This window comes from Vigna angularis, chromosome 10 (assembly GCF_016808095.1).
Source record: "Vigna angularis cultivar LongXiaoDou No.4 chromosome 10, ASM1680809v1, whole genome shotgun sequence".
Taxonomy (NCBI): Eukaryota; Viridiplantae; Streptophyta; class Magnoliopsida; order Fabales; family Fabaceae; genus Vigna; species Vigna angularis.
In genome coordinates, this window is record NC_068979.1 from 30,808,681 (window position 1) to 30,823,914 (window position 15,234).

Sequence of the window (15,234 nt, forward strand, 5' to 3'; positions counted from 1 at the left end):
TCTTGCTAGGATACTCCTTAAGGCTTCTTCCTGATAATCTACATTCTGAAAAGACTTTCTTTTCCTTCTTTTGTGTGTTAAAGAGTCTACTGTTTATGACAACAAATGTCTAATCTAAACCTGCGTAAACATGTTTATGTATTTTGTCTACAGAACACTAAAAAGATATGCTTGCTTGCATATGTATTTTGTTGTTATAACAGCTTCAAAACATGAGAATTAGGTTTTTCTAGCTGAGTAAGTTTATTGAAGAAATAGTTTCTTGAAGAAAGTATATGAACTTTTGGAGTGTTTGTTTATAGTTTTTACATAACTATTTTGGAAAATGTGAGTTTAAGAGTGTAACATTCTCATGGTTAGTATAAGACATAAGAAAAATATTCTCATGAATATAATTTATTTTTATGAATCTACATCACTCGTGTTTATGAAAGCTTTTTCTTCTCATCTTTACCTTATTCTATCTATTTTTTTTTATCTTTTAAAGATATTTTAGTTTTGAATTGAAAAAAATTGAAGAATATTCTTAAGAAATGATAATGTTATACCAAAATTAATCTGAATCAATTCTCAATCACAGTGTTTTCAGAAATATCATTCCTCCATGCATATATGGTTTAATCCACACAAATGAAGTTCAATTAATATTTTTTTAATTTCTGCTTTTTCTTCTTCTTCTCTTTCTTAGTATAGATTACATTAGTTATAGATGCCGAAGAATATGATATGTGTGGCTTGTGATGAATTGCAGAGTAATGAAAGATGGAGTAATTTCTTGAGGGAAGGAAGAAGCTAATTAATGGTGTCCTTGTAATAATAGATAGATTTCAAGCCTCTTTCATCAGGAATCATCATGGCTTGGAAATAACTTGTTGTTACCTTTTTTTTTTAATTAATTAAGTATGTAGATCAAATTTAATTTTAGTTGTTCTGAGAGTATGTGTTTATGGTACAACAGAGATACTAGATAGAAATGTATGGAAGAAAGTGCTTTTTTTAGAGCTCCTAATATAATATAAGAAATGTTAAAAAAACATGTAAACTATTCAAACAATAAAAAAAAACTAAAACAAACTTAATGTTATGATTCATATATATTATTTTATTATTTAATATTTCATAAAGAGTAGGAAAATCAGCAAGAAAGAAATTTTAATTAATTAATATTTTTATAGTTTTATTGAATTTATATTTTGAAATACCTTTATGTTGGTTATTGATACTATGATTTAAAATATATTATTTTATCATTTAATACTTAACAAATAGAAAATCATTAAAAATAATTAATGAATGTCAAGTACTTTTTATTGATGTTTTGATACGTTAATTAAAGTGTTTCTTTTCAATGTACATTCAGATATTTAACTTAATAATTGTGCAATACATAAGGTATTTAAGTGGTATGATACAAATTTGAAATATGATTATTAATTAATTTTAATTGAAATATATATATATATATATATATATATATAATAAAATATATATTAAAATAGTTAATTTATTTATATTAAAAAAATTTAATATTAAAATCATTAAGTCTCATATTTATTATATACGTCTTCCTGTATATATTATACATATTATACGTCAAATCGATTAGTAAGTTTGTGAATATCTTCATTTTATTAAATAATAATTATATTAAAAAATAAAAATAAGATTATTTTTCTAAAGTATGTAGATTAATATTATAATTTATATAAATTAATATTTTAAATCATTATATTTAAAAGTAAAATTAATTTCATTAATGTGATTTAAATTTTAAATATACACTTGTATTAATTTAATTTTTTTAAAGAGTAAAAAAAAACTTATTATGTTAATTATAATGATCATTATATAAATTTTCAATTATTTTATATTGTTTGAATTACTTTTAACATTTTCTTATAAGATTTACAATAATTAGAAAGTTTTATAAGATTCATATTTTAATTAACGTTTTTTCATTGGCACAAAAATATACTTATAAGAAGGAAATATATTATTTTATTTTGGCTTCCTACCTAACTCATGCATCCTTCTTACCCTATACATGATGTTGTACTAATAACCTATACCTTTTCCAATTAAAAGTAGAACATAATTAATTTGAATATTACAATATGTAAAAGAAAAAAAAAACTTTTTAAGGTAAAAACAAGTTGTTGCAAGTCATTTTCCTTCTTTACTTTCTATGTCTATAAAAGTTAGAAAATTATCATGGTTAAAAGTCATGTCTTGATGCAAAGACAGCATTTACTAAGTTATTTACTAATCATCCATCAATAAGATTCTCATATCCAAAATAGAATTTTACCTCTTTTGTTATGTAGATATTAGTATGACCCTTATCAATTGAGCTATACCTTAGTATATAATACGCATTCATTAAACTGAATTTGAAGAAATCGGAGATAATTTTAAATTTGGTTGGATTATTTGAATCAATAAAATTAAATAATTATGATTAAATGTAATGGATATCTAATTTATCTCAAATTTACGTTTTAATATTGATAATTTATTTTTGGTATTATATTTTTTATTAAAATTTAATAATAAATTATACAAAATCATAACTCATTATAACGATCATTACTAAAATTATACATGTTATTTTTTAGTTTAAGATTCATCATAGTTATTTCATTGCAATTTGAATAACCTGATCGAATTAACTTATAACTTGAACAATTTATATTTAATTAACTCGATAAATTAGATGGTCCAATATAGATTTTGGAATATTAAATTCATGTTATACTAAATTAGTGAAATTGGATTCGAATTCAATCTAATTTTACCGTGTCTAATTGGACCAACTTTTATTGGATTAGAGCAAGTGAAGGAATCTATTTATTTATTTTTATTTCAATCATACTATAAATTAAACTTTGAATTAAAAATTGAACCAACTTTTATTGGATTAGAGCTAGAGAAGTAATTTATTTATTTATTTTCATTTCAATCATACTATAAATTAAACTTTGAAATAAGAAAAATAAGGATTGAATTTTAAGATCTAACTTGAGGGTGTGAAATGTACAAGAAAAAAGAACTAAATGAAGAAAAAGAAAGGACTCGATTTGCACATGATTGCAAGAGCATCTTATGCAACATCATGTAATTTACAACAAAGCTAAACTATTGATTGGCTTCCCAAAATCCATTTGGTTTTTCACAATTGCTTTTGTCTTCATATTGTTTCCAATGATGATGACATCAATCTAAATTTTTCTGCTAAACAAGCCATTGAGTAAATTTGATTGCATGCCTCTTTGACGACATGAAGGAAAATCAAAAGAAATATGCCTCCAAAAGCAGCAACTCTCAACACTACTCTTTCTGGTGGTGAGTTCAGTGTTAGGTAAACACAATCCACAGTGATCAAGATCCAGCAAAACTTTTCCATCAACTCTTTGATGAACAGCAATTTTGCTGCATAATTTTCTGCTGAGATTTTGCATACAATCCTCAAACACAACACCCCCACAACAAAAAATGTGGTCATTGACCAACCCCTGTACCTCACCAGTTTCCCTCCCACAACCAAGGTCTCTTTCCTGCACACACAAGATGCACACTCACCTGAAAATGTTGAGGACACAAGTGCATCAAAACCTGTGTAATAAGGCAGCACAACAGAATCAAGATACAAGCTTGCATGCAAAATTCCAGACACTGTTGATGCCACAAAGAAAGTGTATTTGAAGTCCTTATCAGCTGCGCTGTCAAAGGACAATGCAGAAATGAGAACCATCAGAAGAATTGCAGGACCAAGGCAAGAGAGTGGGAATACTGTGTTGATTTGAGGACCCTTTGCAAAGGCCAGGATTATAATCGGAAGGGACACTGGCCCAGATGGCAAAAGGAATCTTTTTGACTGACTCAAAAAGATTCTCCCTCTTCCAGAACTCATGTCCATTATCACTGTGACAAGAGTCACAATGTAAGAGGCTGCTGTGAAGAGAAGCACCAAGATATCAACAAGAAGAGGGTAGTTTGAAGGGTGTGTTTTGTCACAGAAATAGTGGTAAGGGCAGTTGACAGTGTCCAAGGTTTCCTCCACTTGCCAACTGATGCACTTGAAGAATGTGGCATGAAGTTGTTCTTGGTCCCATCCAGGCTGGAATGTTGGGTATGCTGGGAGCCAGAGCAACATGTTCATTATATGGTTCTGTTGGTAAATTAAAATCTGATCTTATAAATAAGAACCTTGTGGATAATTCTTTTGGTTGGTTGGGATACTCAACTTCAAGGTGAAGTGGATGAAGAAAGACCAACTAATCAAAATTCCATCTTGCAGTGAATAATGAATTTGGTAGAGCATTAAAACAACCCTGTGGCCTCATTTATTCACTTTCATTTTGCAATTTCCTCTGTCAATTGCCTTTCAGAGAGGAATTCAGTTCCTATCTGATGCATACCAAGTGTTTTTGTGAGGGTGTTGTTTAATTTTTAAGTGAAGAAATTGGTGTTAAGATTAAAGCAACGTGACTCCAAAGGGAAAGTGATTTTGTTTGGTGAGTGATGAACATTTTGTTGATTGCATGATGTGCTGCCAAACTGATGGTATCTGCTATGTACAAACAAAAACTGGTATACCAACAGCATTATGCAGAAGTTGTACCTGGTGATTATGTTCATGTTTCTTTGTTAGTTGTGTGAAACGCATTAAAGTTAATGATGAAATTTAGTATTTTTACTTATCTTAGAATAATGCACTTTGGTACCTAATCGGTTCCGAAGATCATTGTCAGAAGAATCCCATTTCAATTAATGCTTTCACCTTCTCTTTAAGACAAGGTTAACTTGTCCTTTTCATTGCAAAAGTTAAATTAGAAAGATCTTCACCAATAGAAGAAAGAGTTTAATAATGCACTTATGCAACTTTTGTACACTCAAGTAAATCATTTTTCATCACCTTAAGGGCTTGTTTGGTTTTGAGAAGGGAATGTAGATTAGTAGAGTAGCTCATACTACTTTTATTGTACTCCAATGTGATGTTTTAAAAAGAGTATTTTTACTCTAAATTTGTCTTTATCTTTTTTATTGACGTACATCTTTAATATACTTTCTTCTCTTATCTAAACATACTAAATATTAATAAGTAATTTAATAATATATAACAGATAAGTGTAACAAACTTTAAATTTTATTATAATAAATTTTAAATAAATATGATAATATGTTAAAAAATAAAATTAATTTAATTTTACAAAATTAGTTTATGAAATAAAATTATATGTCTAATTATGTTATGTAATTTTTTATTTTATTTTTAGTTAACATGAAATATCTTAAGTAAAGTAGTGTAAAATATGATATCATTTTTGTTCACAGGAAAATTGAGATACTTGAGGAATTCTTTAGGTGACGTGCTTAAACTCAATATTATCTTATAATTTATACTGACTAAGCAATAGACTTCCGAGGTTGCACCACAAGTTGAACCTCAAGCTAAACTTGTTAGAACTGGACTTTAAGCCTTACTCAACCCTACAAAACCAGTTTATAGGGTGAGGTTTGCACCCACTTATAAATTATGAATTGGTCTTATCTTTAGTCGATGGAGGACTTCCAACAAAGCTAGTGGTTACATTATAAGCTCTATCACAGGCTTCACCATTCGCTCTACCACAAACTTTAGCATAAGTCGAACCTCAGGTTGGATCAATGGCTACACCACAAACTCCACCATAGACTCTAACAAACTTTACCATAGGGTGCACTATAGGCTCTATCACAGGTTACACCATTTAAATAGATTTTGTCACAAGAACCGAATCTTGAAAAGTATTAGTGTCACTCTTAGATTGATAATGCTGTTTTATTTTTGTACCAAATGTTTTCTTGCACCAAAATTAGCTTTGACATCTTGTTGTAATATTCTACAATTAGATAAATCATGACCAATCATTTTACAATTTGAACAAAATAGAGACAATTTCTCACACTTCACACCAACAACAAACGTAGAGGTATTTCCACCAAAATTTTGTTAGGTAATTCAAATAACAAATCAACATCAACTAAAACATGACCAAAAAATCTGCGAGACTTATTCATGGTGTAATCATCCAAAAATAAAAATATGTCAATTTCAATGTGTAATAAAAAAATTGCTTTGGATTACAAATATTCTAAAAAAGAAATATATTATACGAACTCAACATTAAGTTTGACAAACTCTTCTTTAAAAATATAGATGTTATTACAAGGCATATATTTATTCTTCTTATGACCGTAATTAGGATATCTAGTTTTCCAACATGGAATATTTCTATAAAACTTAGGTCTTTTTCTCAACTAACTTTATGCCTAAGACTTCGTCACATTGTAAATTTAGTCACATTCATCAATATAATTTATTTATTATATCTCCTATAATTTTAACATAAAGTTTATACATACAAATAAATATGCACATTTCTTATTTATATTATAAATTTTACATTTTTCAATCAGTTTTCAGCAAAAGATTCATTTTCGGCTACCTTTTCGTCAACGACGATCAAGAAAAGAACATTTTGTTATTTATTCCTTTCACATATGCAAAGAGAAGAGAAAGAATAGATGTGCTAATATTTTTAGTATATCACTTCAGAATTTTACTTTGTAGAAACATATATTGTAAGTCATGAATTTTTTAAAGCGGTTTTTCTAATGAGTTTAATTTGATCTCCATTATATATTTTGTTTGGCTATTTTTTTTATTTAGTTTTTATGATGTGATGAAAATAAAGAATAAATATTAATAACTTCATTACAATTGTTTATTAGCCTCTTTTCCTTTAAGGGGTCAAAATATTAACATTAATTTTAACTGTACAACTCTACACATTTTCCTAAAAAATAAAATTCACTTATGGTATTTTTTTAACGGATAGAATGGTGCACTTTTAATCTTTTGATAAAATTAAAACTAATGTTATTGAGGAAAGATTCTGATAGCTAATCATTTATGCTACATGTCTAAAGTTATAAATTTTGACATGTAGGGAATAATTTAGTTAATATTATAAATGTAAAATGGAAAAGCGATATCTAATAAAACATTCCATTCGACGATTTTTACATTTTATATTTAGGCTTAATATCTCTTTTTGTCTCTCTCTTTATAAGGGAAATATTCAATTTCGTCCTACCTTTTTTAAAAAGTTCAATGTGGTCCTAAGTTGTGAAAATTGGTCACGACGTTAAATATTTAACGATCTAGCTGACAGTGCAACGTGACAGTAACAATGTTTTTCATTAATTGAGAACGTGACAGTGGCAGTGATTAAAATTCTGAATTAGGATTTGGGTATTCGAAATCGCGATTTTGGGATAAGCATTTTGGAGGACCTGCAAACCCAAATTGGGTGATCTTGAAGGTAGCCCTCTTGCAATTCAATTATTTCAAAGCGCTTTGTCCAGTCTAGTTGTGTTTTCTTCACTGGATCTGCCATGATGTTACAAGAACAAGCAAATTATTAAGATCATGCATGCACTGGTTGGTTCTGTTTCAAACTTATCCGAAATAGGATGCAGAAAAGGAATATGCTCAGTTAATGGTAAGAAACATACCAAATAAAAAACAGTCCAAGCTTTTTGGCAAGTACTCGTATACCAGCATTTTTTCTTCTCCTTGAATTGAACATCCAAGCAGTCTAACCAGATTTCTATGTTGTAGTTTGGCTATTAGCATCATTTCATTCTTGAACTCCTCTAATCCTTGACTGGACTTTCTTGAAAGCCTCTTAACAGCTATTTCCTCTCCTCCTGGAAGCTTCCCCTGGTAAATGGAATAAATGAAGCTATTAACCTTTTATTACGAAATGAGTTTTGCGTTTAAGGAACACCTTTTTTCTCTTGTCTTTCCATCACATACATATTTTTTCACCTTCAAGATCACCCAATTTAGATTTGCAGGTCCTCCAAAATGCTTATCCCCAAATCGCGATTTCGAATACCCAAACCCTAACTCAGAATTTTAATCACTGCTACTGCCACGTTCTCAGTTAATGAAAAACACTGTCACTGTCACGTTACGAAGGTAAACAACCACGTTGCACACATCAGTCCACGCTGTCAGCTGGATCGTTAAATATTTGACACCGTGACCAAAAATGATTTAATTCGACACTTTTTTCACAACTTGGGACCACATTGAACTTTTTAAAAAAGGTAGGACGAAATTGAACATTTCCCTTATAAAGAGGGACAAAAAGAGGTATTAAGTCTTATATTTATTTCTCTCTACCATCATCATATCATATAATAATCTTGAGTGAGAAAATAATTTGTACAAATTATTATATGAATGTTTATTTACAAATAACATTTCTCTACAAAAATAATATTCTCACTTTCACTTAATTTTTGAGAAAAATATGTTTTAAAATCTCTTATCATAAAAGGACGATTTTTTCCATTCATACTAACTAAATTGACGAGTTGAATTGTATTCATTATGTAAAAACGTATATTTATGTTTACGTTTATTCTTATTTCAATATTTGTAAATACTTTTGTTTCAAAAATTAAAAATAAAAAATAAAAATAAACAACACATAATATTATAAATACTTTTTTTTTCTCTTTTGTAATTCAAGAAATTTTGAAGTCTGGAAGTATTTGATATGTTTAAGTTGATGTATAATGAGCCATAGTACATTATATCTCTTTCTTTTAAATTATGAATAAAGTTGTCTTTGTTGTTAGATTTATGTTTAATTCATTTTCATAAAATTGGTCAACAGAAAATATGAAGTCTATACTCTTATAATTTTATTTTAATTAGAATGGATAATGTTTTAACATAATGAGAATTTATTAGTTTAATATTAAAACATTTTAGTAGAGAAAGTTTTATAAATGATTTTTATTATTTTAAAATATACTAATTTTTAGAATTTTTTTAGTGTTTCCTCTTTTCTTTTTTTTATTTATTTCACTCTTTGTTTATCTTTTTTAAGATTTGAGATTGTATGAGTGATCTTCATGACAAATTCTTTAGATTCAATCTATCAATCAGGATTTTTATGACTGTGTGAGAGACTAACCTTATATGTGATGGTTCAGTAAAACAATGTATTAGCACCACGAGTGTATGGATTCACAAATGCACATATCTAGATAAATTCAGTCTAGATGAATCTTGTGATGCATGTTATCTATTGTGATATTCTTTGTGAATAAGTTATATATTTATAAAATTATTGTACATTATGTTTATTTTGTAAATTGGTTTATTCTCTTATTTTTGTTGCATTTTGTTGTGTGTTTGGACTCTTTTTTTTCAATGATCACCCATATCAATGTGTGTAAAGAAAAATATAGGTGTTAAGACACCTATAAAGGATGAGGAGGTAATTGTATAAACTATTAAGATATATTAAATCTTCTTGTGTATAGTTTTGAAATTGAACCATAAGTAGTTTCAGATGTATACATGATATAATATTGTAGTCTTATCATTTGGATGACTATATTAATATACAATACATTATAAATTGTCTATTTTTTTATTAAAATAGATTTTAGATGTTTTTAATACTTTATTAAAAAAAATATTTTTCTTATTTTTTTTAATAATTAAACAAAACACTAAAGAAGTAAGTGTATGAAAATAGAAAATTAGATTCTAAAGGGATATAGAGAGTCATGTCTATCTCTTTTTTCTAATAATGTTTGGACAATTTGTAAAGTTATTGGGTAACAGGCATTCCAAAAGAGTGGTTTTGTGATTGAGAGTGGAAGAAATAAACGAAAGTGAGTTAAGCATGAGAAGCTAATTCTGATTGATAGTAATAAAAATAATAAAAATAAAATGAGATGCTGAGCACTTTATTCCAGTGATTCAGAAGCAGCATAAAATCCCATCACAGTTATATAAAAGGGAAAAGGAATCAATAGCATTCAAACATTAAGGGATTCTCTGCAGCCCAACTTTCGGATGAGATGAAATAAATTAATTAGCAAAACCTTCTTTTCAATGAATTCTGTGGTTGAAACAATATATGTTGTAGGTTCTTGACCATTTTTTTTCTTTTTTTTTTCAATTTTTCCATTTTCATGAAACAATTGTTCATCTTTCTTTTCAATAGATTCTAGATTTAGAAGGTGAAAAAGTATAAATTATATCTGATTAATCATAAATTTAAATTTTATGAAAAGTAATTTGTTTACTTAAAATTAAAGAATTTTAAATTTCACATAGATATATCTTAATAATATATTCTAAATATATTTTTAAGTTGAAAAAGAAACAACGGATGAAATAGAAATGTCCAAAAAAACAAGAAATATAGTTAATAAATTCTGATATATTCTTTCAAAGAATATTAATCTATTGAAATTACACACTAAATGGCATGGCAAGAATGAGAAGACATGAGTGGCCATGCTTTTGAAATTTGATTAATGTATTTACAAATCAATGTTTGTTCCCACTAATGAAAAGTTTGAGAAGGTGATGTCATTAAACATGGCTGATTATGACATGAAAATTCCCACCAAAACAAATTAAAATGAAAAAAAATATTGGAATGGAATATATCATATCTTTTGATTTGTTCTTCTCTTCTTAGGGTTAATTCATCTCTCTCTATATATGGAATAAGATATCATTGTTCAAAAGCTAAACATACAATTAAGTGTAATTAAGAGAGTAAAAGAAGCAAAAATGATGAAGGCTGTTTTGGTGATGATTATTGTTAACCTAGCTTTGGCTTTTGTCAATATATTTCTTAAGAAAGTGCTTAATGAAGGAATGGATTACTTCACCATCTTAACATACCGACAAGCTATTTCAGCCATTTTCTTAGCACCTATTGCTTGCTTCTATGAAAGGTACCATTTACTTCAATCAATTCTTACTTTTTCTGCTCTTGCTTGGTATATGCTTGTTAAGAATTTTTCAATTTATTTCATCATAAATAATCTAAAAAAAAAGAAATGTGAAATTTCTTCTATTATAAGTTCTTAATACGGAGTTGTTTAAAGAATTTTAAATATGGACATTTTCTTCCTATAGTATGTTTTTTTCTATCTCTAAAAATATCTTTTTTACTTAGTTCTTTCAGATTATATAATTTAAAAATTAAAAATAACCTTCAAATTATTATTTTCAGATTGTCTAATGTGGAAGTCAAAAACGACTTCTTGTTTGAACAATACGAAAACTAAAATAACTTTAAGAAATTGAAGAGGTTTGAGAAATAAAAAATGGTTTCTAGATGGCATAATCCGAAAGTCATTTGATTTTCAGATTAGACATTCTAAAAGTTAATTTTGATTTCTAAATTACATAATCTAAACATTATTTTTTGAAATTTGGAAGTATTTTCAACTTTTAAATTACACAGTCTAACATAACAAAATTGATTTCTTTCTTGAATGAGGATGCAGGAAGAAATATATGGAGATACAAGCATAAGTTTCCTAAATGAGTGCTGGCTATTTTCTAATTTTTTTTTTGTTCAATTTGGATTGATTACTAATTTATTGTCATTAATTTTGTTTGTTAATTTAATTTAACAGGGAAAGGAAGCTGGAGGGTCACATAATATGTCTGCTTTTCATAAGTGCTCTTGTGGGGTAAGAATTCTATAAAAATTGCTAGTTTTGGAAAGAAATTTGATAATATTATTTTTTTTAATACATCCTTTTACTAAAAATGTGAGTTTTAAGTTATTTTTATTAAATATACGTGAGCTTTATTCCTTATTTGAGAGAATTTATTTTAAATCAATGAACCCCATTTAAATTTGTATACAAGACAGTGAGTTTGGAAAATACACATTTGAGATTATATATAGTATATATTTGAAAACATTTCTCTATAAAAACTTGTAAGAATGAGAAGTTTATTTATTTAATTTTTCCACTAAAAGTGATAATGGGAGAAGCTAAAACATTACAGTGTTTGACTTATTTGCAGGGTTACCTTTACACAATACCTGTTTCTTATGGGACTGGAATATACATCTGCAACTTTCTCATGTGCATTTCTAAATATGGTGCCTGTATTTACCTTTATCATGGCACTGCCACTCGGGTAAGTCAAACAAAATCATGGATACAGATGAATATATATATATATATATATATATATATATATATATATATATATATATATATATATAAGTAAATTTTTAGTTTTCAAATTATACAATCTGAAAAACGTTTTTTAAAAAACAATAACTTCTAAAGATTGAAATCACAGGAAATGTCTTGTGAAAGTTTTATGCAGCAAATTTTGTGACATTATAGATCAGTGGATGCTACAGTGATTGTGACCCTTTTATCTTGAAACTTGAAATTGTAAGGATAGAGAAGGTAAACATGAGAAAAGGGAGTGCTAAGGCTAAGGTTTTGGGAACTTTTGTGTGTATTGGTGGAGCTTTGATGTTGATCCTTTACAAAGGAATGCCCTTAATCAAGCAAGAACAAGAACACATTGCAGACAAAGGCACAACAACAGCATCAGCTTCCAATATAAAGAAATGGATAATAGGTTCACTGCTTCTGATTGCAGGATGTGGCTTGTGGTCTTCATGGTTTCTCATACAAGCAAGGATTAGCAGAAAGTATCCATTTCAATACTCTAGCACAGCCCTTTTGTCCTTTTTTGCTGCCATTCAATCAGCAATTTTAACTTTGCTCATTGACAGAAGTAAGACCAAATGGATTCTCAGAGGAAAGTTAGAGATTCTCACTGTTGTATATTCTGTAAGTATCCATATCCTTTATCCAAAAACTCAACATTTAGAAATGGTTGTGGAAGTTTCTTGTCATGTCACCATGATTTAAATACAATAGTGAGCCATTGTTTCAATCCTTGAAAGTCCCATTAGTGTCTAAAATTGAAGAATTCATAAAATAAGTTTTTAGAAGTATAACTGTCAATTATATTAGTTTTAGAGTTTAGTTTGATCCATTTTGAGGGAATAAACTAGTAGTTTAGTCCCAAATTTGAATTTCAATTCACTCACTTTAAGCAACAAATTTATAGTATTAAAATGGATACAAACTTTTGCTTACAAATAGATTTTTTTAAGATTAAATTACACTTAAAGTTCACTTTAAGACATTTTGTACAAGATCCAAACAAGCCAAGCCAGCATCATTTATACAAAATTTTGCATTAAAAGTTAGCTGTGTGTGGAGACAGGGACTGGTTGGATCAGGGTTGTGCTATGTGGCAATGTCATGGTGTGTGAAACAAAGGGGTCCAGTTTTCACTTCAGCATTCACCCCTCTTCTGCAGATGTTTGTGGCAGTGCTTGATTTCTCTATATTACAAGAGGAGATTTATTTGGGAAGGTTGGATTTGGTTATGATCATTCTGTTTTCTTTTTCTTTTCATTTTTTCACCTTTTTTTACAGTGCATTGCCTCTGATGCATCCCTGCATACATGAGCAGTGTTGCAGGATCAGTGTTGGTTATTTCTGGCACTTATATTTTACTTTGGGGTAAAAGTAAAGAGGAAGAACAAAATGCCATGAAGGATAGTCAAGAAGATGAAGAATGTATGAACAATTTTGAGGACAATCCAAATGTAGCCTCTAAGCTAAGGCTTAAAGGGGAACAAGGATTATCTGAAGTACAAGTGAAGCAGTTGGCCATTGAAGTAACTAGAAGCTGATAAAATTCTCAAGAATTTCATGCAGGAGAGAATGTTTAGAAGTTTAGCTTCAGTACCAATTTTTCAATTACTCTTGTGTGCATAATGGCAAAGCTTTCATATGCATTCATGTAATGTACTGGTTGATTTGCACATGTAAAACCTAACTTGTAATTTCACGGTGATAGATATTTTATGAATATTCACTGACTGTAGTAGTTAAAAGTCCCACGTCACTCATTTATAATATATAAGTAAGTGTAAATTTTATCTTACAAACTAATTTTTTTTAGTATTAAATTAGATTTAAAGTTTACGAAATTATCACATCTTTAAATGTGCTCTCATTTTTAGTAATGTAATTATCATTACATTTTCTTGTTGTTAATTTTTGTTGGAACAATTTTCTTTTCACATTACCAAATTTCTTCTAATTTTTAACATGGTAGTTTTTCACAATTTTAATTGTCTTTCTTCCAGTAATTTGTTTCCTTGCATATACCACATAGATAATATCTCAAAAATTTGTAGAGTTCTCTTCATAAAAAATTTCACCATATTTCTTTCCTCGACGTTCTTTATTTCTAGTTCGCAATTTGAACTTGAAAGAAATTTTCGATGGAATCTTGATCGTGTATCTTTACTCATGATTCAAGTAAATCCACTCATTTTGACAAAAATAAAGTAGAATCATTTTTTTTCTTTATATCTCAGAAAAATAGTCTTTTATGGTTGCAAACTCTTCCATTTTTATTAACTTAAACTCGCTTATTAAATTTGAATTATAACAACACAAACAAAAGTACTTTCTTGAAATTCCTATGGAAGGATAGTGTCAAAATAAATAAAACTTTTGAATTTTACTTTTTCTTAGTTTCCTTCAGTTAATTTTTCTTAGCTGCATAAGAGTTGAAGTATAAACAAAAACAGAGTGTTTTTTAATAGGATCCCGTATACTTTAGAAGAAAAAAGCCTTCTTTATTATCTTTAAACCTCAATTTTCATGGGTGAAAGTGGGATAGGAATAGATAACGGTATTACTGTTAGTCATAAATTAAGAAAAAAAATATAAATAAAAGTATATAGTAGGGTTTCTTTTTGAAATAATTGGGTAAATATCTACATTTAGCTTATGATCTAACATACTGTGATGGCACTGTTATAGTAAGGGTAGTATTTAGTCGATTAATTGAGGTGATGTGAGCAAATGCTGATATAGAGAAATAGCTAAAAAACAGCTTCAGTGACAATAATGGAGTAGTAGATTTCCTGAGAAGTGGTTTTGGGAAAGTTCCATTTTATTGATTACAATAGATTCAACAGTACTTTTTTTTTCAAGTTATAGGACTCGTAATTGTAGATACTCCCTGTATATTAGAGATAAATAATCCCTTTATTCTACAAATTTTTAGCATCCATACACCAAGCTTTTTTACTCAGTTCTAGAATATTCAACAAATTTGATGAAGCAGCAGGGATCAGGAAAGCTCATGATCCCAATCTCCCTCTGGAAAGTGTTGCCTTTCTTATTTGCAACTTATGCCATTGGTCGCATCCCAATTTATAGGGATGACCAAGTTATGCACACCATATTGCCACTTGGGTTAAGAGAAACTCAGAAATATAACCT

At 28.3% G+C, this 15,234-nt stretch overlaps 2 protein-coding genes across 3 annotated transcripts; one reads left to right on the forward strand and one right to left on the reverse strand.

Annotated features, from left to right (window-relative positions):
* Positions 1-2,984: 2,984 nt before the first annotated feature.
* LOC108335364 (uncharacterized) lies at positions 2,985-4,303 on the reverse strand. Its single transcript, XM_017571373.2, has one exon. The coding sequence runs from the start codon at positions 4,157-4,159 to the stop codon at positions 3,188-3,190; it is 972 nt and encodes a 323-aa protein (XP_017426862.1). The 5' UTR covers positions 4,160-4,303; the 3' UTR covers positions 2,985-3,187.
* Positions 4,304-10,642: 6,339 nt separating this feature from the next.
* On the forward strand, positions 10,643-13,804 carry LOC108335526 (WAT1-related protein At3g30340). 2 transcript variants are annotated; one of them, XM_017571559.2, is made up of 7 exons: positions 10,646-10,827; positions 11,518-11,574; positions 11,918-12,034; positions 12,306-12,566; positions 12,651-12,708; positions 13,151-13,302; positions 13,403-13,804. In XM_017571559.2, the coding sequence occupies exons 1-7, from the start codon at positions 10,661-10,663 to the stop codon at positions 13,623-13,625; spliced, it is 1,035 nt and encodes a 344-aa protein (XP_017427048.1). In that variant the 5' UTR covers positions 10,646-10,660; the 3' UTR covers positions 13,626-13,804. The 2 variants fall into 2 exon arrangements, with proteins under 2 accessions (XP_017427047.1, XP_017427048.1); XM_017571558.2 differs by having other exon boundaries at positions 10,643-10,827; positions 12,306-12,708.
* Positions 13,805-15,234: the final 1,430 nt, after the last annotated feature.